At 37.1% G+C, this 26,186-nt stretch overlaps 1 protein-coding gene across 3 annotated transcripts in view; it reads right to left on the reverse strand.

Moving 5' to 3' along the window:
- The window catches only part of ARL15 (ADP ribosylation factor like GTPase 15), a 217,971-nt gene that overhangs the window by 108,787 nt on the left and 82,998 nt on the right, over positions 1 to 26,186 (reverse strand). For all 3 annotated transcript variants that reach the window (XM_054053547.1, XM_054053545.1, XM_054053546.1), the window contains one exon: positions 16,693 to 16,901. In XM_054053547.1, coding sequence (XP_053909522.1) covers positions 16,693 to 16,901 — 209 coding nt within the window. The remainder of the gene's footprint in view (positions 1 to 16,692; positions 16,902 to 26,186) is intronic.

Below are 26,186 nucleotides of genomic sequence, written 5' to 3' on the forward strand. Positions count from 1 at the left end.
TGCTTCGTTGCCTGATCACAATAACCAGACAATAAATACTGTGCTCTCAAGCATTTTCAGTTAGTCATTGCAGGTTATTGGAATACTTAAAATTGTACTTTACAGAACACAAGTTTAAATAACTTTAAAGCCCCAGAACCATAAAACTGTCATACTAGTTTACCACTTAAATTATTTGCATAACTTGTTCAGTCAGAGAAGACAATACCATGACCATAGCAGTAACATATTCACGGTGTAGGACTCCTTATGACGGCAGTTCTTATGATTGATACCACAGTTCTTTAATTTAAAAGTATCAGGATCTATGCATATAAAGCACTGTGATGTTGGTTGAATCAAAGTCCTCCTGGAACAGAATAGTTGAAATATTCAGTGGTTAGACTGATAGCACCACTTGGGACACCACAGTCTTCTGTTCTGTTTGTCCAAACTTCTGCATGAAACTCTTACTTCTTGCTTCAGGTTCAAAATCTCATGGGAATCACCAATACTTAGATGGCAATTAGTTTTGTGTTTGTAGCTAACTGCCTACCAGTGCTTAAGTTCCTGTAAAATGAATAATCAGACTGTTTCCGTACTTCAGTGATGACAAGCAAATATATTCCAATCCTACTCTACTATTTCTGTTAGAGACCTAAGTATGGGGAGTAAGATGTCCCAAAAGACCAAGACAGTCTTCTGCACAAAACACCAAGGGAAGGGGCAGTACAGTCCTAGATGTTTATCCAGTTGTCTCCAGTATGAAAATTTATAACTGATTTTAATTTTAACTTAGGTTTTGTGTGTCTGAGAACAAAATGGAGTAGAAAGAACAGAAATATAATTCTGTTATATATATATAATATAGTGAACCTTCCTGAAAAGGACAGTTTTGCAAAACATTTTGCATCCAACCAGCTAGATTTCTAATCTCCCCTCAGCCATGGTTCTACCTAAGACATTAGTCAAGCTCCTCCTCTTTCATTGTATCTGTTTTCTCCATCCCACCCCTTTCTGACTGAATTGGCTTCTATAATAATGTTTTAGGGCAGAGCCCTTAGCTGCCAGGTCTCCTCCCCAGTAGAGTGCTGGTGAAGGCTGCAGACTCTAACATTTTATCAAGTGATACTTAATATACATTACTCATTTCATCTTCAAATGTCTTATGGAGATTCAGACCCGTGCACACCCTGACTGATATACGCAGAAGAGGATTCAAACACCAGACCACGACTGAATCAAACTAATACAAGGAAGCTTCATGTGCCCTACTGCCAGATGTGTAGACTTTTAAATTAGCTCTCAGCCAAGTTCTACGAAAACTAAAGATGCCACTTTGTTGACCTACCGCTTGAACACTGCTCCCTTCTAAAGCATCCATGCCCCTGCACATCTTGCTTAGTTAAGCAAGATTTTTTTCCTTATTACACAGAAGGCATTAATTCCAAAAGGAGAGGTAGCCAAAAACATCTGGGGAGCATTTTAAGCTCATTTTACAGTTACTAAAATCTGAATTGTCAGAGTCCATTGGCAGGGCATAATACTTTTTTCTTTTTTTTTTTCCCAACATATTTGCTACTGCATTCCACATTTAGAATATTTTTAGAAGCATATTTCTCAAATATACCCCAGAGATACAAATAGTGATTTAAGAGAAATGTAAGAAGGCACACCTAATCTCATTAGCAAAACAGCACTTGCAACTACTTCTATATTTTTATTTTCCTATTTTGTTAAACTTTAGTGGCTTCATCCCATTCATGATGTTGGCTAAATCATAACCACTTCTCACCACTCAGGATTTTACAGTGGATAACCTGAAAGAACTGCAGGAAGGTATAATGCTTTGCTGCACATTGTATATCATGACGTAGAAGCAAACAGAAAAAACTTCTGTGTTGCATTTTAGTACCTCTATCGAAAGGCAACATCTCTGTCTTAGAAAAAAATTTCTTAAAAGGCAATTATGAACTGTAAGGAAATCTTTCCAAAATCCTGCAGTTGGCCATATCCTGTCAGCAACAGGACCAAGCAACAGTATTATCAAAAAGATCCTTATCTTTTCATGCACTATCTGGCATGTTTATGTGAAAACAATTTACAAAAAGTTTTTGCAAACTTTTTGTGCTTTTTAAAAGAATTTTCAGACACCAACCTGCAATAACTATTCAAGCCTTTAAGAAAGCCAACAAGAATATATGACAATTTACCATATTCTTCAGATGGGTAAGTAATATTTACTCGTCCGTTGCCTGCGGCTGGTAGTATCAGTACATTAATCTCACTCTTGGATTGACTTTTGCTTATAAAGCAACTTCGAAATACTGTTCCAGTGTCTTGATTCCTAAATAAACACTCTCAAAAATTAGTCCACTGAGACGACATCAGACTCTTCTTCTGACCAAACACTTTATAATAAGCAGATTAGCAGAGATGACTTAATTCAGACACACCGAGTAACTGAATAATTAAATCAAACAGAAGAGCTAATAAAGAGTGCATAGACACTGCACAGACAATATTATTTAGAGAATGGAGAAAGTAAATGGAAAGAGAATAGCAGTAAAGCTTAAGTGTGTTTTGATTCAGTATTCTGATCTGTTAAACATTTTCTCATCATTTTATGCCCTAATAAGTTTCCATTGACTAGCATGACCTAAAGCTACAGAGAAACCTAGTCAAGTGCAGAGTTTCCCTGAATGCATTTCCAGCAAGTTGCTGCAACTAAACCTCAGTTAAAATAACCAAGAAAAGGGAAATTTACCCTGGGAAAATTCTGAGACTAGTCTTTGAGTCTAGTAACCACTAAGCTACTTCGGACTCTATACTGTTTCAAAATAAATCAATTCTATCTCAAAACTCTAATAGTAAGTGCATTTTACAACGTGATTAAACCAGGAGTGATACACTCGGAAAGTCATTGAGAAATGCACCACTGTATATAAAAAAAGTACTTTGTTTCCTACGTTCAACTGTCATGTAAATGTTACTTTATTGGGAGGTAAAACCATACCTTATGTTCACTTCAAACTACAATAGAGGATCATGATGAACCAAAAACAATCTGGTTCCAGATAGTAATACATCATCCAAAGCAAGTAAAAAACAAAAGTGAACGATAAATATGATTAGCCTGACACCCTATTATCTTCTCTTCCTTTTAATCAAGGAGACACCCCTTTAACATCAATTAAATTATTTGAGTGATCAAGGGGAGCACAGTTCCTGAAGTCAGATAAGAAGAATTCTCTTCATCACAAGTCAGCTGTTCTCAGACATTTAATTTTGCGTGTTTACTAGTCATAAAGAAATACAAAGATCAAGACAACAAACTGTCCACATAGTAGTAACTAAAGATTAACACAGTTGTATGCCAGTTGTGGAAAGCTGATTTTTGACAGTAGGAATCAATTAGTGAAACTTTTGGTAGCAGACAGAAAAAAAGTACCTTACCCCTAAGACCACCCATTTGCTTTATTACCTACTGCTTCAATGCACAATGATAATATAGCTAAAAGGCTGCACTTCGATTTTTACTAAAGCCAGCCAGATCAGAAATAGCAATGACAAGAGTTTGCTATGAGTTAAAGGCTATCAATGCAACAGCTTAAAAGGATATTCTGCATGGTAGTTGTACTCAAATCATGGAGAGTTACACCATTGCCAAGTAAGTAAATGACACAGGAGGGGAAACATAAATTCAGAAATAGGTATCTCCAACTTCTTCTTTTTGCAACTGAGAAGCAGCAATAAAAAACTTGCAGATATCAGCCAAGGACGACAAAGTATATTAGCCTGTCATAAAGACAGGCTGTCAAGTCCAGTTCAAGCAGCAATATTTACTGCTAGGAGAAATAATTCTTCAGAACATAAAGCGAATGCATTTGTAAATGTAAATTTAATATAAATCTGTGTTCATTTCATGACCTATGGCAAGAAGACTGGTGTTTCATGCTCACTTCAAGAGAAACCATAAGATATAGGAAAAAAAAATCGTAACAAGCTGCAGAAGGCTTGAAATCAACATTCCAGAGAACCTGGTGCTAGAATTTTATTTCTACATATATATGCATATATTTATACCTATGTGTGTGTATTTAATAAATACAAATAAAAATTATATTATATGAACACGCGCACATACACACTCTACAGATCTCAAAATAAGCAGCACGGGCACATAATTAAGGGGTCCCCAGGGCTCATAAAGAAAGTGCAACGACCTTGTTAGTGTTTGGCCTTTCTTTCGCACCCAGTCTCATTGTAAAACAGTCAACCATGAAAGTAATTTAAAAAGCTGGTTTTCTTTTTATATTTACAGCATGATTTTATAATGTACTTTTCATGTTTTAGGGAAAGCAGGTACTTCTGTCTATCTGGCTGGCAAATCCAACATGAACCACAAACTTTCTAATTTACAACTTTCAGAAATCTGAATGCTTTTGAATACAAGGATTTTCAACTTTGCAATTTAATGACAACCCTGCCTTTGGCCTTTCCTGACCTGTTGTGAAGTAAATCAGGCACACTAATGTGGGCTAACAAGTCTTTTTCACACTGTTCGATCACCCTGCATCTTTTTTCTCCACAGACACCGCCTCTCTCCCACTCTCTGTCTAGCCATCCTCCCTCAAAGCAAACAAAATGGTCACTGTAACCCTGCATTACTGCTCATTAGATCACAGGTTAGTCAAGTGGAACTGCCCGAGGTTCCCAAAGGAGAGCTATACTTCAAAAATCTGTCCATGTCAAATGAAGAAAAAAACCCTGAGCGTGGGGTCACCCAGATCAATGATCAAAAGAGACTGAGAATAGTGGGGGGAAAAAAGAAAAAAAAAAAAAGCCCTTTTTTGTTAAAAAACAGCCTTCTGTATAATAAATCAGAATACAAAGATACTAAGCTTTTTCTCCCCCTTAACAACACTCTATTTGGGCTTTAAAATAGAATACCTTGTTTTTCAGAAGATTTTCTAAGAGTATGACTATTTTAAGTGCTAAGAGTGAGACTTCAATAAAACACAAAGTTACCTTAAGAAAACTAACAGGAGAGATAATAATGAAAAATATCGGAGATTTTCTCTCCATCGTATAAATATTTAATTATTTTAAAATGTAGTTGAAATAAATTTTCATTCAATTAAGACTTTAATTTAAACAAATTGTGCATTCTGAATTTCATGAGAAATGATCCAGGTAGTACATCCACAGAAAAAGGAGTCAACCAAAGTTACACGGTTTGAACTCTTCTAGTACATGACAGATGTGCAGGCACGTGCAATACTTGAAGAACGTGCAGTACAACTTCTGTAACCTCCATTCATCTTTTAAGAACACAGAGCAATTTTTTAAAGACTAAGAAAACCAAAGAGAAGTCCAAAACAAACAAACAAAAAAAAAGAAAGTAATAAGTTTATTTATAAGTAATGAATTTTGATGGACAGAACAGACCAGAATACTCAATGAAGACTGCTGGCTGTTTAACAAAGTTCTGCGCACACATGTGCTTTTGAAAACAATATTGTACAGCCTCTATTTACCCAGAATGAATGAAATATGACAAGAGTAACCTACATAATGCAATTTAAACCCCACAAAGATAACTCTGCGTATTCAAAATTAATTATCTATTTTTAAAACAACAAACATACATTGTGCCACCAAGGAAGACACTGCCACAGCTAAGGGAACCCTAGTGTTTCCAGCAATATTGGTGACAGAGCATCTTTTCATTTACAACGCTGAAGAGCTTTATTTTTCTGCCCCACAGAGTAACTCAAATTTCACTCTCTCCCTTTATCCTCAGCCACGAGTAAAGGCATAATTAGGAAACAGAAAGAGAGGTATTTAAATAGGAACAGAATATTTAATAGTATATTTGTACTTAAGATATGGTCTTTTGCAAAGGTATTAATGCAATACAACAGATTAGAAGAAATTGGAGAAAAGAAATATTTATAAAACTCATATGTTTCATACTATTTCAGTAAACAATTTCTTAGCATTTATTAACAGGGTAATATTAATAAAAAAGATTGCAAATGGTGTGATAATATATTATCAGAAAACACTGGAAAAGTTTACAGAACAAACTTGTATTGACAGAGACAAATGGAACAACTTAATTTTAAATTAATAATGCAACTGTAGCAAAAATGTAACGATACATGCAGTTACCTTCCTCTATACATAAGTGTGGATGAGATGAACAGCCTTTTAAGAAAAGCTCGCTCACTAATGCAAATTGGGGTTTTTGTTGTTTTTTTAACAGTTTCCTAGATGCCTCACAGTGCATATTAATACTTGAACAAGAAACTTCAGTATACATTGACTTTAAAAAGGCCTACACATATATACCAAGCCTTTAGTTCTACAACAGTACTTCTGACCCCTGCCACTCCACGTCTGAGGAAAATCTGGACAACCAAAGGTAACAGAGGAGATCAGAAAAGTCAAGATACTGAGAAAATCTGTGTACGTATCACCAATGCACTGTTAATACTCGATTCTTGTAAACAGTAGTGAAAAAAGAATGGCCTGTGTAAATCTAAATAATGCATTAACACATTTTCAAGAAAAAAAAAATCTGCTTTTTGCCTTTTTTCAATATGTTACTTAGTTTATTTGTATGATTCTTCACCAGTAATTCTTTTCCAGGCTAACTCAAAATTTCAGCCTGTTCAGCACAATAAGTTCCTGTTTCATGTCAGACTGGTGTACTAGATTTTCTAAACATTTAAACTATTTTGAGAGAACATTTATGCTTATAAAGACTCCAGCATGACTAATGATATGCTGCAGTATCAACAAATCATCATTAAGAATAATGTCATTATATTAAAAACTCTGTTTCTAGTCCTATGAAGACGATTATTCCCAGATGCTAGAGAATGGATAATTTCTGTTTCTTCAGAGGTATGTCTACATCTGCTGCTGAATCACTGCAAGAAGGGGATGGGAGAACAGTTTGCTCTTTTTGAGCCAAATGTCATCAGGCACTGGACAGAAAAGATTTCTGAAGAAATAATGGACACTGTTCTCAGCATACATCCCTTCAGGAGAAGGTCTCCACAGGACTGCTCTAAGTAAAAACTCAACAGTACTCTATCCTGATCCTCCCTGAACTATGGGAACCTTCAACACTTTGGAAATTGCTAAACTCCCTTTTTCATTCTCCATTTCTGTTTCAGCCCCGACTGCTCTCTACTCTTCTCTTCTGCTTTACTGCTAGTAAAGTCTTGGTATGTGGTAGAGAAAAGGGTGCGTAAAGGTTTGTCACCAGCCCCCTTCAGTCCTTCCTATTACTCCTTATCTCTGTAGGTTACGAAAATGGGATAATCCAATGTCCTGTTCAACACCCAAATTCATAATCTGGGAAAAATCTTTAATTTTTTACTTTACTTACACCCACAAAGCAGCTGAGGTTTTTCCGTAAGTGTAATGAATTGAAGGAATCCTGGGGGAAAAACACAATTCAGAACTGAGAATGGATGGGAAACGATTTACTCACATCTTACAACAGTAGGTCTTTCCTTCTTGGCCTTTGACAACTACAGCACTGTCCCAGTAACGCGGAACCAGAATGCGGATACAAAGACAATCCTTTCTCTAATCTGTCACTTGGAAACACAACAGTTTCATGAAGTCTCACACATATGCCATCGTGTCCATGTCCAGAACTGCATAGTTCATTCCTTCTCACAGATATTTTATGCTCACTTATCTAAAGTAGATTCAGCCTCTGATGGGTCAATGATATATTAGTTTCCATTTTTGCTTTCCCTCAGCTCAGACTCAAGAGAAATTTCCCTCAAGTGTCTTCAGAAATGCTGAGTTTGAAGAGGTACCAAAAGCATCCCATACCCATTCTGAACTCTGAGCACTTTCTATTTGGTACAGGTTTAAAGAAACTCTGCATAAACATGTTACCAGTAAGCTCTTCAAGATGTTGGGAATTACAGACAATCATAATCTGTGTTATTACTCAGTGAAAGTAGTGCTGATGCAGCTGAATGTTTTCTACTTTTGAGGCACATTATTAAATTCCAAGTTTGAATACCCACATGGATATGAAATGGATAAATTTTTTTCCTGTTCAGTTATTCTGGAACCTCCCTGGCATGACCAATAAAGATGCTCATCATGATCTCCCATGCTGTGTGAGTATCCAATTCCCACAAAATGGACTGAGACCAGAAATTCATTTCATACACTGCATTCCTACTCCTATGTCATGAAGATTATGCGATCATAATCAACTTGAAAAAAATTTAAATTAAATTTATTTCCATTATATATAGAGTACCAAACATACATGATACAGAAAACAGTTCAGTTACGTGAAGTTATCAGAGTACCTCTTGCTTGGTAGAAAGGTTCACAATATAGTCAGCTTCCTTTCAGGTTTTTTAGCACTTATGACATTCTGATACTCTCTAATTTTTTTACAAAAAAGTGAAGGATACTTATTCATCTTTCGAAACGCAGCAGCTTGTATTCCTGCACTCAAAAATTCATTCTAATAAATATAAGAATGATGTCTGAAAGGAAACCACACCCTAAATCACTTATACAATAGCATAGTTTTCAGAAACTTGAACCAATGCATTACTAAATACTTTTCCATTCTTTTTCATCTGATCCTGAGACTTCTTTATGAAAATTGTCAAGTTGTATTTGGAAAGCAGTTATTGCAAATAGAACAAAATAGTAGCAGAGTAAGTCAATTATTCTGAAATTAAGTAACAGCTTCTCTTGCTCATGCAAAATGTCCCAAAACAGTAATTAAAATTTTGAGCACTCAAGAATGCATCTGAGCAGCAGTAGCACAAATGTGGAGGCCCAAAAGGATTATAACGACCATGTAGTCAGATCTCTATTAAAGCCCAGCAACATTTGACCAAGCAGAAAAGGTCTCATAAAAAACTCTAAAAAACTGCGCTCTTCTCAGCTCCAGCAGTCTTTAATGGATATTGTATAAGCATTCATAAGTACATAAATATTTACAAAAACATTGACTAAAAGATGAATACAGATTTTTGTATCTGAAAGCATTAGAAAGTTTCTGTAATTGCTTCAATTTTTATTTATACAGACTATGCTCTGCCTTCACAGTCACTACGTTTAGTTCTGCAAGAGCAACCAACTCCTCTTTGAATGACATTTTCTATTTCTTTGTTGGCTAGGAAGACAAGATCATTTACTTTTCAAAGCACACAGTGAAAATAAAACGCTTCTTTCACACCCTTCTTTCAACCCCAGTAGAAGTACTTATATGCCTACTCCAGAACATTCACTGTTAAGTAATAGGGAAAAATTACTTCCTAGAATTTCCTGTATAACTTTCCTCTACCAAGGTTCATTGTAGTGGGATAAGCAAAAAGAGGCAAGTGAGAAAGACGGCCAGAGACTCACTGGGTCTTAAAGAGTTCCACACCACAGTTTATCTGCACCAGTACCACTTCTATGCTCCTGTTTTTCTCACCTCTTGTTTGTGCCTGTACGCTAACTTATCCAACTATCCTAAGAGCCAAGTATGTTTGAAAATAAGACCACGAGGAAAGAGGGAAGCAGTTAAGTAATTTTTACACACAAACCAATTCATCACATGGTCACACAAACACCTGGACAGTCATACCTGACAGATGGGATAAGCGAAGACTTGACGTGCAAAACAATACTGCTCATAAAAGAAACACCTGAAGTATACCCATCTATATACATACAATACAAACATTTGCAGACAAAAAAGTGCTACAAAACATCAAGTTACTGACATTGAAATTATACACAGCAATACTCTTGAAAATCTACTGCTAAACATGCAATTTTTTTGCAGACTTGTACTCGGCACCACTAGCGGCAAGGGCCATTCAAGAGATTTACTTTTCTAAGGACAGTTTGATAAGGGTATGCAGACAGTAATTCCACTCCTGTGTCTTAGCTACACTATTCCCGTTGCCATCTCGCAGTACCTTGTGCAATATGTGCACATTTGCAGGCATGCTCAAGCATTTTTGTTTGCATCTCCAGGAGGGTCTTTCCAATTCAGAGTTTCTAGGAACACTCTTACAATTCCATTCCTTGCAAGCTTATTTCTTTGTCAAAAGCGGGACTATGAATTTCTATTCAGAGATATAGTTTTCTTTGTTGAATGGGCTATACATATTACTACAGTGCAGTTATTTGTAAGCTGTACTATTTACCTAAAAACTATCAACAATTCCAATTCACCTCCTGATCTAGTGAAAATACATTGGGGATTTTATCTGTCGTGGCTTTATTTATTATAAAAACTAATTGAAAAATAAACCCATGTAAAGAAAAAGCATGCTTACTGTTTGGATTCTACATCTTGCCTTTTTATACGGGGATTTTCACAAAATTAGAGCCATTCTAGATAGATTTATTTACAAATCCTTAAAAAGACTATAAAATTCCTTTTAAGATCACCTTAATTTCTTCTTTGCTCAGTTATTTCTTCCCACACCAGTGACTCAAAGAGAACAGAAAAATCTAGCTTCTTAGAAGATTTTCAGTTTGTGATTTTAATTTCTTCATGTGGTCACTTGCATTTTGCAGGAATAAATACTTACTACCGAACTTGCTATTAGTAAGACCACTGTAATTATGCAATGATTAAAGCAAATACTACTGGCTGAATATTTACATTGAATACATGTATTGCAACTGTTTGCATTTGTCTAGGTGTTCACATCTAGCTGGGATGTGGATCTACTCAGAGATTATTTCTATTTAAATTGTTTACCTTTTTATAATGTATATTATTTACATTATTTTATTTTAGGACCTTTTTATATCCAAATCATCTTCCTAACAGGTCTGAAGAAATTCTTTAATCAGAATGAGACTTCCTATGAGACACGTATATAGAAGTTTGCATTGTTCTAAACATGGCAAAACTAATACCGCCTAAACATCAGTTTAATAACATCCTCCTCTCCTGGAAATATGTTCATAACTGAGGTCTGACAAATAACTCCTCTGTTCCTGCAAAGGCCACAGTTGTGAAAGAAGCAGCCAATACTCAAAATAGCGGAGTCCAGCTCCAAAACAGTCTTCAAATATCAGGGGATACACCTTGGATGAGAAGAAGTATTTGCAGTGAGGGGATTGCAAATATTAAGGTCATTAAGGTCATTATGATCTCAAAACAGGACAGGAATCCATATTTTGGCAATTTGCTGCAGTAATATGAAGATAAATCATTTCAGAAACAGTTTCTCAAGGAACCAAAAATCTGTCCCTGACTTAACTTTGCTATGGATGTCCCTGTCATAAAGTGCACAGATTTGCAACAGCTGGTCTTCAAGAATTCAGATAGGTGAACTAATCTGAGAGGCTTGACCAGGGTGAGGACAGGACAGACTGCACAGAGCACTTCCATTTTCACACTCAGGTTTGGGCTAAGTTTTTGTAGTACCTGGAGGCCCTATCTGTGCAAGACTGTTAGCTGAGATACTGCACACTCTCTGAAGTGAAACCTCCTCATATGTCATTGTTCTATGCAGCTTTCCAGATTGTTAGTAACGACATCTCTAACCGGTACATTGAAAAGACTTCCAAAGATGAATAATCTTCCCCTCACTAACAGACAGTACGTGAGGCATGAACTATGTCAAAACAGCACAAAGGTGACAAAATAAAAAAGAAGTAATTGCATCCTAGAATTAAGTTCATACATACCGCCAATTCAGACCATGAAGGATCAGTGGGCCCAGAAAGCGCAATTTCTAGAGCTCTCCAGCTCCTCCCAACCTGTAAGAGCCTCTGCAGAAGCTGACAGACTTAGACATTCTCCTGCAATGGTTGGATACCTCTAAGATACTTAAGGCATCAAGATGACATTGTTTATCTACTAAATTATTTTCAGACATTAAAAAAATGAAGAAACTCGCAGAGTAACAGATGTACGTTCCCACATTCCCTAGGGTGCCTCTTGTCACAAGGACAGTCACCCTCCACTTTTCTGCTAGCAGAAAACTAAATTAAACAATATCCAGGATTCAAAGCCCTAATGTCTTAAAATAGTCTTAAACAGACAAATACAACACAATTTACATAAACATGGGATCAGTCTTTCACACTTGCTGTTGAAAATATTGTTTGTAACTCAAAAGACATTTTTTTATCTTGATCTACCAAATTAAAAACGAAAATGGGAAAGACTTTCCTCTGGAGTTTCACATGCCCATCAGTGCTGCAACTTTAAAGTGAGATCTTGCATGCAAGAGAAAAGAAGCACTTGTGATTGGCACACTACATAACCTTTTAACTTTTTTTTTCCTGACAACAATGTTTTAGAAGATAATGTTACCTTAAAATAGACTGAGAGGAATTTTGATTCACTGTTTATTTGTAAGTCTATATTAAAAAGTTCCAGCATTTTTTAATACAGGAATTTAGAATTTATGTCCAATGATTTCCTCTGGCACTAGTCATCACCAAATTTAATACATGCAAGAAATTGCCTCAGTTTTGGATACCTTAAAAAAAACCACCAAAAGGTTACACTCTACAAAGGTTCTCACATATATGATCTTAAAATGGAATAGTTCAGTTTGAAGCGCCCTACAATGACCAGCTAGTCCAACTGTAATCTAGTGCTTCACCACTGAGCTGGCAAAGGCTTATACTCTGACTGGGTTTCTCCTCAGCCACGACTTCCAGAAGTCCTCAGCAGATTCAAGATGACTATTTGCTCAGCTCAACCTGTTCCTAAAATACAGTGGCTATCAACAACTTCCAACACATCCTAACACATGTTAGGAGTCTGTGACTCCTAAACATTGCTCTGGCCTGGGAGGAAACTCTCAAGTTTGCATACTGGTTCAAATCATAGGAATCCACTGCAATATCCAGCTTCTGATAGCATTACACAAAGTGGCACACATTCCAAAATAAAAACCATCAAGTTGGTAATTATAGTAATGTGCTGTTCCCCTGCGAAGCAACTTATAATGCTTTTATACCATAAATCTCGTCATATTTTAAGCCTGTAATAGAAATCTGATTAATCAAGAACAGTTGCTATAATCAAAAGCCCTTTTGTGATAGAAACCCAAAAGCATACTGTGTCAGAAAACTACTTATGAAAAAAAAACCCATACAATTGGGTACACTGCTTTAGTGTGTATTTAGTGTAATACCCTGTATTTTGGAAACAGCAGCCAAACTGATACATCACCGTTTTCCCATCTGCTAAGTAAATAAATTTATTTTTGCCTTGCAACTATTTTTATTTACTAATTCAGAAGGTTTCCAGAACAGCAATCAGAACTTGCCCACATATGATAAATTCTTCATTACTGTGATTTTAATCTATTTTGCACCATACTTACTGACTAAATACCATTGCCTTAATTTTGTAGTCTGGTTAATATGCACAGTCTTTATATCAGCAGAGCTATGTTGAAATCTCTTAACAACTGTTTGAAAATGCTTAAATATGTGCTACTGTCACAGGGACAACAAAATATCTTACAAATACCATTGACACTGGAAGGTAAAATAAACACCACAGAAGTTGACATAAGAGAAATGAAAGACATAATATTTAAAATGACATCTTCATTTATAGTTTCTAGAACAAAATATCAAATTTACTTTCTTGATTTTGTTTTAAAATCAAAAAACCTAGAAAACAGACAACCAGAAACCGAGTACATGAAAAAAAAGATTACATGCACTGATTAGTATGTCAGCTTAGATTGTCCTGGAATTTTTCCTTATCACTCAGTAATATGAAGTATATTCTCCAATCACACCTGCAAAATGAACTTGGTTAAATTACATTTCATAAATTAAACAAGATATTTGGACAGTCTTAGAAATACTCATTATATTTTTTAATTGAACTATTCATTACACTGCTTAACACTTACAGCACACAGCTTCTATAATACCATTTCCATCTAAGTAGTGCATAGAGAAAAACACATTAAAATAAAATCTTGAAAAACTGAAGCAACTGCACTTCCCAACAATAAATATAACTAACATCTGTTGCAGAAACTGCCTGGCACTTGTACAGTTTTGTGAAGGATTTTTTGTTGTAGATAAATATTTTTCTACAATTCCTATTACACACCACTCAACTCAGACATTTTCTTTAATTATACTCTAAGGAGTCCTTTCAAATCCATTAGAGAAAGGCAATTTGTTGCCTAAAGAATGCATACATACCTCTAAGTCTTCTGACACATAAAAAAATAAGGAAATAACTATAATTAATGGACTTAGTTCCAAAAAAAGTCTAATAAAACTCTCAATGCTCAACACGTTAGTTTTGTTAAATCCTTAAGCATGTCCTTTTGAAGTAAGGAACAGTCATATGATTCAGCATTTTACTTTCATTTCACATCTCAACAATGAGACAACAGCACAGCAAAGCCTTCAGGAAAGCAAGAAATTTCCACTTTAACATTGGCAGACTTGACTGAATAAGGTTCCTGCTTTGCACACACAGCAAGCACAGGACATTTTTCAGGAACAAAGTAACAATTTCATGACTTTCTCCATTTTTTTGGTGATTTTGTTTTCCAGTACTCTTACGTGGAAAATTTCAAAGACATATACTGGGCTCTTGGCGGGGGGGGGGGAGGATTGTTCTGTAAGTATCCATAAATTGTGCACATTTGGCAAAATTCTTGTTTTCAGCATTTCAGACAGACTCAAAGCAGCAATCTGGACTTGATCGCTATTGTAATACACCGATTTTTTTTCTTAAAAAGAGCAAGCAATACGAATTTATTTAAGTGCTATTATTAGCATATAAAGATCTATCTGCTCCTCTACTGAGATATCAAGCAATCAGTAATGACAGAAGAGGAGAAAATGAGGATACTGCCAATAAAAGAGAAGAAATGCTAACTCTAAATACACAAAATATTCAGTTTAGGCCCAAAAGCCTATGCACAGGGGCTCAACTGCAAAATGGAGAGTTACGTGTAATTTGCTGTAAAGCAAACTAGCTGGCAATGTATTCACTATTCTTATGAAATCAAACAAGGAAAATTTCTTGAATTACACTTCTATTCAAAATCTTCATTTAACTTTAAACTAAATTTGGCTATTTTAAAAAGGAAAAAAATAGCAAATAAAAAATACTTATATTGTGTGAAAAAAACATTTTCATTGATGGAACTGTAATCTGTAATCTGTAATCTGTATTGCTCTATGAAAAAAAGTAAAAGTCAAAACACTTTTCGTGTATGTGGATGATAAAATGAAAGCAGCTGTGCCTCGTACATAGTGATTTTTTTAAGGGGAGGTTTAGGAATACATGCTTTACTTTTACATTGCATAATAAACTAGAATAAATTAATAAACTGATACATAAGAACCCGTATTACATTTCCTTTAAATATTCATTACTTTTTCTCTTTGTATATGAACAAGACTTAAGAGCTTCTAGATTCTATCTCTGCATCATTTCAGCTTACCTTTTTATATAACTCAATATACTAAATCAAAGCTCTTTCTTCTTTTTCCTAAGCACAGATTCTTGGAGGGAAGGACCAACAATTTAATAAAACATTTGACATCGTAGCTTATACAGTTCTCACTGATTCTCTTTCTCACATATTAAAAACATCACCATACTCCAGTCGCATTTACATTTCTCATTCTTAACACATAATAAGCCTAGGTTTTTATCCTTTATTTCTTTTGGGTAAGAAAGGGCACCGTAAATCAGTACAGAAAGTACATATAACTATCCTGTACAAATAGCACTTATCCTGTTGATCAGTAAGTTCTGCATTGAATTGAACTGGCACTCTTCGGAAAGATCTTATTTTTGACAAAGCGCATCTAAAAAAGCAACAAGTTTAAATACAAAGCAGCAACACAGTAAAGTGCTGAAACAGTTTTCACTCTGCTGTAATAAAAAACACTACTCACAGAACAAACAGGAGATTTCACATGCAATCGTTAATAGGAAGTCCTTTAAATAGCATTTATGGACAGAAGGACATAACCAAATTTTAACTTCTTCCTACAACTTCAGAAGTAGGGCTTCTCATGAAGAGTCAGTAACTTTCAGCATTTCCTCAAAGGCATGTGACATATTAGGAATGTGGGCAAGATGAATTTTTCAGAAACTTAAGAGCAAAAGGTACGGAAATAGAACAACTATGTAATTCACTATGTGATAGCTACAAATCAGACACAGACACTACTACTTAAAAGAATAAAATTAAGTTAAGGTCTTCAGAACAGGAATTGCAACTCCCCCTTCACACTAGTACACAGCAGTTCAGAAAAAAAAGGTTTTACGTAAAAGACAACCTACAGCTGCAATCTATCGCTCTAAGCAGTTGCAAAGAATAGACTAATGGGGTAGCACAAGATTAAAAGTAACAGCAAATAAAAAAATAGAGCTAAATAAAAAAATCACTGTCCCAGCAGCTTTTGACAAAAACGTCTTTTCTACCTTAAGCAAAATAATGGTGAAAGCAGGAGAACTGTTTGTATCCAAGAATTACTTCTCTGTGTTTCAGAACAACTAAGGCTGCATGGAGTGCATTAAAGTAAGTTCTTAGGGTCTGGAACTGCTCTAGGTCTGTGTACTCACAGCAAGCAAAGAGCTAATGTCAGTTCTTAACTAGGATGTCAGGGTAATAAGTAACACTGGGTCAGTGGAGTGCAAATAGTAAATACAAACAAGCAAGACACTGCCATGTAACATACCTCTTGTACAGAGCGAGCTGCTGGCTTGTCTTGATGATTGGCCAGTATTAAAAACGGCAAAGTACATAACTGTGGGTGCTGGAGAGCAGAATGCAGTTCATTCCTAGCAGTTTCTAGATCATCTTCAGAGGAGGCACTGTCTAATACAAATATCACCCCTTGGGATCCTTGGTAGTAACGACTCCAGTATTTCCTGATATTGTCAGCCCCTTTCAAGACAATAATAAGAACTAATTAAAACAAGAATAATAAAATAGATTTAATTAACACTTTTAACTGAAAATAACCCTTCTACTTGGAACAATCAAAGCAATGGAACAAATTTTGTCTCATAAATAATCATCATTGAAAGAATAAAAAGCATAAAAAGCTACCATAAATCCACACAACCATAAACACACACAAATATCAAATTAACATTGTTTAAATAAGGAAGAAATTTTACTCAATGCAGTTTTCATCCCTGAAAGTTTCTGCTCCATTAACGAGTACTGGCAGAACCACCATGCTTTCAGTGTCATATAGTCTAATCCTATACCTTCTCACTGAAATATCTTAGTATGAGCATCTAAACGTTTCCCCATTCTCTTTCACTTAGCCCTGCAGCTCCTTGCTGTAACCTGTAGGTTCTTTCACAAGAGTTGCTAATCTCTAAGCACGATAAGGTCCCTCAGATCATCTCCAAACCATCAGGCTAACACTTCATAATTGGGGAAAAAAGGTGTCAGAAAAGCCAATTAAAGTAATTAGACACTTAATGAGGAGAACAGAGATACAATAGTAAGCTGAACAGTGAACAAGGAGCTATGGTGACAACATACAAAGGCATTAATTTAAACTAATTTTGCTCTGCAAATCACACTAAGGATTCTGGAAGAGCCCAACAGGAGACACATGAGTGACTGTACAGGCTTACGAGCCACAGTATTTTTTAGGACACGGTTGAGCAGCACACAGCCATCTCAACAGAAGCCAAGCAATAAGGTTATCTACAGAAAGCTTTTCTCTCCCCTGGAGAGCAGCATATGTTGTAACATTGCAGTAAGGAAAAAAAATTGTATTTGACAGCTGTCAAACTATCTAAACTATGATTTGGATATGGGCTAATCTTTGTATGTCTGAGTCTGGCACTGCACTCATGGGGACTAACACCAGAAAGTGAACAGCAGCAGCAATACGCTAGTAGAAAACTTGACATGTCTGCAAGACAGTGATTTGCAGAAATGTGCTGAAGGTATCCTTTACAGACACTTCCCTTACTTTGAGAAAGGGGGAAGAGAACTTGAAAGAAGACACCGATGCTAAATGCTGATAGTAATAAAATCCAAATTTTTAGTGAAACAAAACTACATAAAGGTTCTGAGCAACATGCAGGCACAAAATGAGAATTTAATGCAACATAATTACTATAACTTCAATATGACACTTAAAATATTCACTTAATTTACATGTTATGGAACAGAAAAGACAGTCACTAAACAAAGAATAAGAAATAAATATTTTAAAAGGAGTTTACACCATATATTTTAGGCATCCAACCCAGAGTATTCAAATCTTAGTCCATGCAGTTACTGTCTTCTCTATACCAGCCACTCTGGAACCTTAAGCACTCTGTTCTTTTATCCTCCACCTAGCAAAATTCAGGTGGCTAATAAAGGTTGTGAACACACACTTTTTCCCTACAGAGAATACTGAAGTCATACCTGAAGAGTTTTTTTCTGCAAGGGGTCTAAAGAGTTGATTACTTAAAGCTAAATGGTCATTGGATTTAGTTAAAACCTTGCTTCATTTCTCTATTAATTTAACCAGACCCAAAATAACAATGTACAAATAGTACAGGTGTTTCATTTATTCTATCAGCTTCTGAAGATCAGCATTACTTACACAGAAGAGGGACTGCACTGAAAGTTAATTCTATGTTTCTGTACCACCAGAATATCTACCTATTGGACTTGTAAAGAATTTCATAGTGTGTTAGGTGTTCCAGTCTTTCCAAATAGCTGTCTATGTCCAAGTGAAGCAAGTTGCAAGAGGGACAGTGTTTACACAGCCACACACAACAGTGTTACAGGCATTAGAAGTATCATATTACTTTAAAAATTGGTAGAGAATATTCAATTAACTGAAAGGCAGACACCACGATCAGTTCTTTGAAGGTCTCTTTTTTTACCTAGCAACACAACTTCTGCCTCATTTAGTCTAAGCTTCAGCCAGCTACTTTTCAATCAAATGTTGCTGCCACACACGGAGTCTTATCTTAGAAACCATACTATTTCTTGTATCCAGACACAGAAGAAAGCAACTCATCCATCCCTACTACATGGGACACTGGATCCAGAAAAGCAGTATGCCAATTTGATGACCTTGCAGTCCTGTCTTTCTGGTTCAGGTTCTGCAGCTGCTCAACTTCCTTTCTCCTCATTAACTGCCCCAAGAAAAGCATCGCTAAAACATGGTAGTCTTCTTCTCTCTGACTTTGGCCAGTCATCACGGCATAGTTAGAAGAACTGACTACTTATGTCAAACAAGACTTGGTACTTCATTAGGGATCTTCAACCAGAATAATGACTGCTCTGAATTTGCTGACACCTCAGTTCTGAGGAAAACACAGCCTGAGGTACAAGAATAAAAAAAATTGCCCTAAGCAGACAAGAAAAAAAGACTAGGGAAGTCTTACCTTAGGGTGCCATTTTAACTCATTTTCCTGGCAAATGCACTTGAAAAATAACTCTTGGCATCAATAAGCTATAAGCAACTGGAAAACACGATTTTTACAAAGTAAATAAGCTTATATTCTTCTGCCTTAACTCTTCATATACAGAGAGTATAATCTGCTCTCAGCTCCATTCTCCAGAGCATTAGGTAGGATGTTGTGGAGTTATCCAGGGCAGGAAATGCTGGCCTGTGAATAGCAATCTGGCTATCGCACTTTAGCATGACAAATTCAGTCTCACAGAGTAAGCAGTTGTTTTTAAAGGTGCACAGTATGAATTAATTTTATATTAATTTAATTCTATGAATTAATCTTTTCATCTATTCCAAAGACTTCTAAAACAGGGAAATCCAAATCTGAGTTCTTCAGTAGTCCAGAATGTAATATGCACCTAATAAATGTCCTCAGGTTCTCAAGACACATTGAAATAAAACCAAAATCTTAGCTGGCACCCAAAATGGCCTATCAAACAACACTAACACACAAAATACACATTTAGATTTGTCACCCTAACAGCATGTTTTTCTTTAACAGCTTTGCAGGCAAATGTCCATTTTTTCAACCACGTCATGCCTAAACTAAGATGCCTAGGCATATGATTTGTTTCCTTCGGCAATGAACTCCAGGAGTGGGTTGAGTCTTGTGATGCCACTGAAAAATCTCATTTACAAGTAAACTAGGAGGAGTAAAAACACACTACAACACAATTATACTACCTATTAGAAAAGAAAAGATAGTATTCAGTCAAATGCAGGCTTGAATTACCTTACAAAATAAAACCAAAACTCTCTCTTTACAAAGAAATGACAGGGTGCTGTGATCACAAACCCTGATCATTCAGCATTACTACAGGGCAAATTTATTCAGCTAGCTGTTCAAAATTTTAGAAAGTTTTCATTTGTAATTTTTAAAACAGCAAATAAATAAATTCTTTGTGATTATCAGCCACGGGTACACTGTGTCCATGTTAACACCGTTAACAATTCTATCAGTGCCAACAGTACACTTTCAAATGTGCATGGAAGCTCCGGGAAGAGTTTGAGAGTTATGTGCAGTTCAACACACATCTAGAACTGGCTGCACAATTATGCATTCCTGTAAAAATATTATACAAAACACAGAACTGCAAATCTTCCTTTTAACTATGAGTAGTTCCGTTTATATCTTCATTCACAGCAGTTTAAGGCAACCGTCAATTCCCTCCTTTTCAGTACTTTCAGGAGAACAGAACATAGCATTACAGAAAAAAAAAAGTCACTGAAAGCAATTTAAAGGTGTCAAATTTGTAACTTGTCAAGCTTGCAGCAAGTCTCCACTGAGAGCACAATGAACGTCACACAGACCTTGTTTCAAGATAGTCTAGCCTGCACATGAAAGCTCTTGTTCACCTGAAAATACATCACAGCCTCAGAGAAGTTATAATCTCAAACCCAGCGAAGAACTTTTTTCCTTCCCATCAAAAACAATCAACCTGGGGCTATGAAAGTATGGAAGGTGCAACCAGTTTTTCTACCGCTTCAAATGTAACAGCCACTCACCTGAAATAAAGACAATTGTTTTGAAGGTTTTAGAGTTGATTAAAAAATTATATAGATAATTTCTCCACTGATGCTAAACAGAAACTATTTCTAATTAGCAAAAAGGTGAAAAGATGCTGAGGAACATCAATGCACCACAATATCTTTTTGCATGAAAGACTGGCCCATGGGTGGGGAAGTAAGAAGGAAGGAAAGGGCAAAATAAATCTCTTGCCTGTTCCTGAAAAACTTTTAAATTCATGCAACCCTCCTACCTCAAGAAAACCTTATGAAAAGAATTTTGAAATAACAGTTTCTAAATCTGTGGAGGGTTTATAACTTCCCATCATTTCCTCACAAGGAAAAATGAAGTTTTCTTAGGTAATCAGGAAGATCCCTGAAATCTTAGAAATCTTAATACATTTTTAAGAGTTGTGGCTGCTCCTTATCTATCTCAGCCATACTCTCTGTTTAGGTCTCCCAGTACTCCCCCTGTAGAAATACAGCACACAGATTCATTTCTTTGGTTTTTTACACTAGCTATTTTTTTTCAACCTCTTAGCTCTTTTTTTTATTACAAAGTTATACACCCTTTCTAAGATGCCCACTTTGTATGGGCATGCAATTTGTTCACATTGACAAACCCATCCACACACAGATGATATGCGAGTTTCACACCGGTGTAAAGTCAGTCACCATACAAGGGCTGTTTTGTGTTGCTACTACGTGCTAAGTAGCAATGTAGATGCTAAACCGAAACCTTCCTCCAGGTTCATAAATCCCAGGACCCCTCCATTCTAGCATGTAAGATCAATTGACCACAACCTGCTTTCTCTAGCCTTTCAGATAGGGCACTCCTACAATCATACACTAAGCATGACAACAGGAAATTGGCAGGATTTTTTTCCTGAAAGAGGAACACTTTGAGATTACTACATCAGCTCTATTCATTGCAGCAATTCAACAATCTGAATAAACAGCACAAGAGAAATCATCCCAAAAGAGTTGAGGAATAAATTTTCTGTCTTTATAGAATCATAGGATGGTTTGAGTTGGCAGAGACCTTAAAGATCATCTAGTTCCAACCTCCCTGACATGGACAGGAGCAGCTCCCACCAGACCAGGTGGCTCAAGGCCCCATCCAACCTGGCCTTGAACACCTCCAGGGCTGGGACATTCACAACTTCCCTGGATGACCTGGGCCAGTTCCTCATTACCCTCACTGTGAGGAAATTCCTCCTGTCTAGTCTAAATCTGCCCCTCTCCAATTTATAGCCATTTCTCCTCGTCCTATCACAAGATGCCTTTATAAAAGTCCCTCCCCAGCTTTCTTGTAGGCCCCTTTCAGGTCGCTACAAGGTTTCCTCCAACTCTCCTCCTCTCCAGGCTGAACAAGCCCAACTCTGTCAGTTCTCACAGCAAAGACCTGATCATCTTTGTAGCCCTCTTCTGGACCCATTCCAACAGCTCCACAACCTTTTCATGTTAAGGATTCCAGAACTGGACAGAGTACTCCAGATGAAGTCTCAGAAGAGAGGAATAGACCTGCTGGCCACACTTCTTTTGACGCAGCCCAGGATAAGGTTGGGGTTCTGGGCTGTGAGTGCGCTTTGCCAGCTCATGTCAAGCTTCTTCTCATCAATGAGCAAGTCCTTATCCACTGGGATGCTCTCAGTGACGTTGTTCCCCATTCTGTACTGAAACCACAGGTTGCTCCAATCCAGGTGTAGGACCTTGCATTTGGCCTTGTTTAACCTCCTGACATTCACACAGGCCCACTTCTCCAGCGTGTCCAGGTCCCTCTGAAGGACATCCCGTCCTTCTGGTGTGTTAACTGCACCACTCAGCTTGGTGTCATCTGCAAAGCTGCTCAGGGTGCACTCCACCTTGCTGTCTGTATCACTGATAAAAATATCAAGCAGCACTGGTCACAGTATGGATCCCTGAGGGACACCACTTGTCACGTATTTCCATCTGGACATTGAGTCGTTGACCACTACTCTCTGAATACGATCATCCATCCTATTCCTTACTCACCAAAAAGTCCACTGTCAAATCCATATCTCTCCAATTTAGAGAGAAGGATGTTGTGGGGGACCGTGTCAAAGGCTTTACAGAAGTCTGGGTAGAGCACACCTGTTGGGTTTTCCTGTGTCCACCAATGTGCTTATATTGAATATATATTCACAGAATCACATATTCAATACATATTCAATATATACCAATATTAATATATTGAATATGTTTATATTCAATATTTACAAAAATCAGAAATACACATAGGTTTATTGTGCTTATTTTTATTTTTCTTATCAAACTGACGTTTACGGAAACCACCTCTGTCATCTCTTGTCTGCCTTCCAGGCTTCCCCATTGAGATTAATAAGAAAGTCAAGCCTTCAGTATTTACCCTATTAGCAGCTAACTTCAGTGCTGTTTGAATCTCCACCTATTATGATATTTAAAACTGCTAGAACAACATCTAGGTTACAAGCACTAGGAAGTTTTAAAAACATCGTATTTACACTTGCCTGCAGAAAGTAATTTCGATCTATTCAGAGAAAGTCTGTTTGATGTACTTAGGCCTGTGTTTTTCACTGCCATTTTAAAATAAAACATGTAATTTGAAACAAAAATCTCCTTTTTCAGTCAGAAATATAAAGGTTGTTTGATAAGTTTGTTAAAAAAATCTTACAGATTATTTCCATATGTCCCCTGCAATATGCTTTAACATTTATTTAAGCCCGAAGTCTGAAGCTTTAATAGTTTGCAGCAGGTGGCACACGACGCTAAACTGGACTTCACGTATGACAGCCATTCTCAATATCAAAATCACATACAGAATCACAGAATCATAGAATAGTTTGAGTTGGAAGGGACCTTAGAGACCATCCAGTTCCAAACTCTCTGCCATGGTCTCACTAGACCAGACTGCCCAAGGCCCCATCCAACCTGCCTTGAACACCTCCAGGGATGGGGTATCCACAGCTTCCCTGGGCAACCTCTGCCAGTGCCTCACCACCCTCATCGTGAAGAAATTCTTCCTTATATTGAGCCTAAATCTGCTCCTCTCCAATTTATACCCATTCCTCCTTGTCCTATCCCCACAAGCCTTCAAGAACAGCCCCTCTCCAGTTTTCCTGTAGCCCCTTCAGGGACTGGAAGGTCGCTATAAGGTCTCCTTGGAGCCTTCTCTTCTCCAGGCTGAACAAGTCCAACTCTCTCAGCCTGTCCTCATATGGAAGGTTCTCCAGCACTTTGATTAACTTCATAGCCCTCCTCTGGACCCGTTGTAACAGTTCCTTATCCTTCTCATGTTGAGGATTCCAGAACTGGACAGTATCCCAGATAAGGTCTCACAAGAGAGGAACAGAGGATCAGAATCCCCTCCCTCACCCTGCTGGCCACGCTTCTTTTGATGCAGCCCAGGACACGGTTGGCCTCTGGTCTGCAAGCACACGTTGCTGGCTCATGTTGAGCTTCTCATTGACCAGCACTCCCAAGTCCTTCTCTTCTCACTCCTGCTTCTTTTTTTTTTTTTTTTTTCAATTTCATTTTTCTAGAGGCACAAACACACAGGGCTAGCAAAGAATGGCTGGCAATAAGAAAATAATGTCACAGTTTTCTTTCAACCCATTACCCCCCTTTGCCCTTTTTCCATCTTTCCTGGAGGACTCAGTAACAGCCAGGATCTCAGAACCAGCAGCACAACTCAGAAGGCTGATGACTGCTGTACCCTCCTCTGAGCTGCAGTCACACCTTTGGTAACAGTACAGGTAGTCTCAAATAAAGCTTAAAATGCACCTTTCTCTACGGCATTTAAGACTAGCAAGCATATAAAGAAAGCAGCAAGTCTTCCAGAGCTGTGTATTTCTGTACGTCTAGCCCTTCTGCTAACTGGCTCACAGAAGTTTGAATCTGCCTTTGAAAGGATCAAGGCCTTTTCTGTCTAGAATCAAAAAAATAAAAACTTTTTTGTTTGGAGGGAGTTCATACAATGTAGGTATCATTTCTGATGCTGAACTAGGCTGCTAAACTCTACCCTTTGATTCTGCCTGAAGAAAATGGAGCTGCAAGTCTAACAGGAGACAGACCTTTTTAGGAAACCAAAGGTTCTACGTTTCTCAGCAAAAAACATCCCACTGACAAAAACAACTGGTTCCCCACCCCACAAAAAATGTACCCAGGAAACTGTGTGTTTATTTATCATACTATACCTAGCTTTGATGGGCATCGTTTGCACAGCTTATACTTGTTTTGAATAACACAGGTAGTGGGTTGTCTATTCACACTATAAGAAAAGATAATTGTAGAAAAAGAACAATATTTCCAAAGAACAGTGGAAAGATCCCTAATACTGAATTCTCATCAGAGCTTCCCCAGAACTTATGTTTACAAGACATGTAAGCAGGTATAAATGATCTCTCTAGTCTATGAAATGAGGAAACTATGTGACAGAGCCAGGGCTTAGGCACCATTTGAACAGCAGGCTGAATATGATTGATAGCAAACAGATCTATCTTTAATGCTTTCAGAAGCTCAATGTCTCTGTGCAACTCACAGCTTGGACAGCTCATCAGGGTCATCTAAAAATTTCATCTGCTAAGTCATTCTGTAAACTGTTAGATGCAGGATATGTCACAGATGGCATTGCATGCACTCCACAACCAGATTTTGTAGAGGTGTCAACTGTTTTTTACTCAAATACACTGTGGAGATTTTATTGTTTTGTGCTAGTTCGTCCCTGTGAAGATGACTTCAGCTGGTATTTACTTGTGGTATCAGTTTTCTGATGATTAGATGAAATTTTAGCAGCTCTGAAAGGCTATGCTGCTACAAGGGCATTCAGTACCTCTCTCCCCCTCCACAGAGCAAGGAAGGAGAGTGCTTTCTTATAACTATTCAAATTCTAAATTCTAATTGATAGCTTAACATTATTTTCTCCCTCATTTCCTCACAAGGCAGATACCACCCAACAACTGTTGATGTCTTCTTCAGGGGTTCATACTTTCCGTTCACCTTGGATTGCATGACAGCATGACTCCCTTTCCTACTCTCTCTCTCTCTTCTGCTGCTCTTTACTTCCAAATTAAGGCAAAATACGCATGCTTTGTTTAACCAATCCTATTTAAAGTTATTTGTTCTGTAGCTCTCACCTAGACAATTAATTCAGCTGGCCTAAGAGTGTGAATTTATTACTTTGGTCATGAAGCTTATGAAGCAACAGTAGTGGGGAGGACAGCTCTCATCTCTCTTTCCTGGGC

Source organism: Cuculus canorus, chromosome Z (genome assembly GCF_017976375.1).
Source record: "Cuculus canorus isolate bCucCan1 chromosome Z, bCucCan1.pri, whole genome shotgun sequence".
Lineage (NCBI taxonomy): Eukaryota > Metazoa > Chordata > Aves > Cuculiformes > Cuculidae > Cuculus > Cuculus canorus.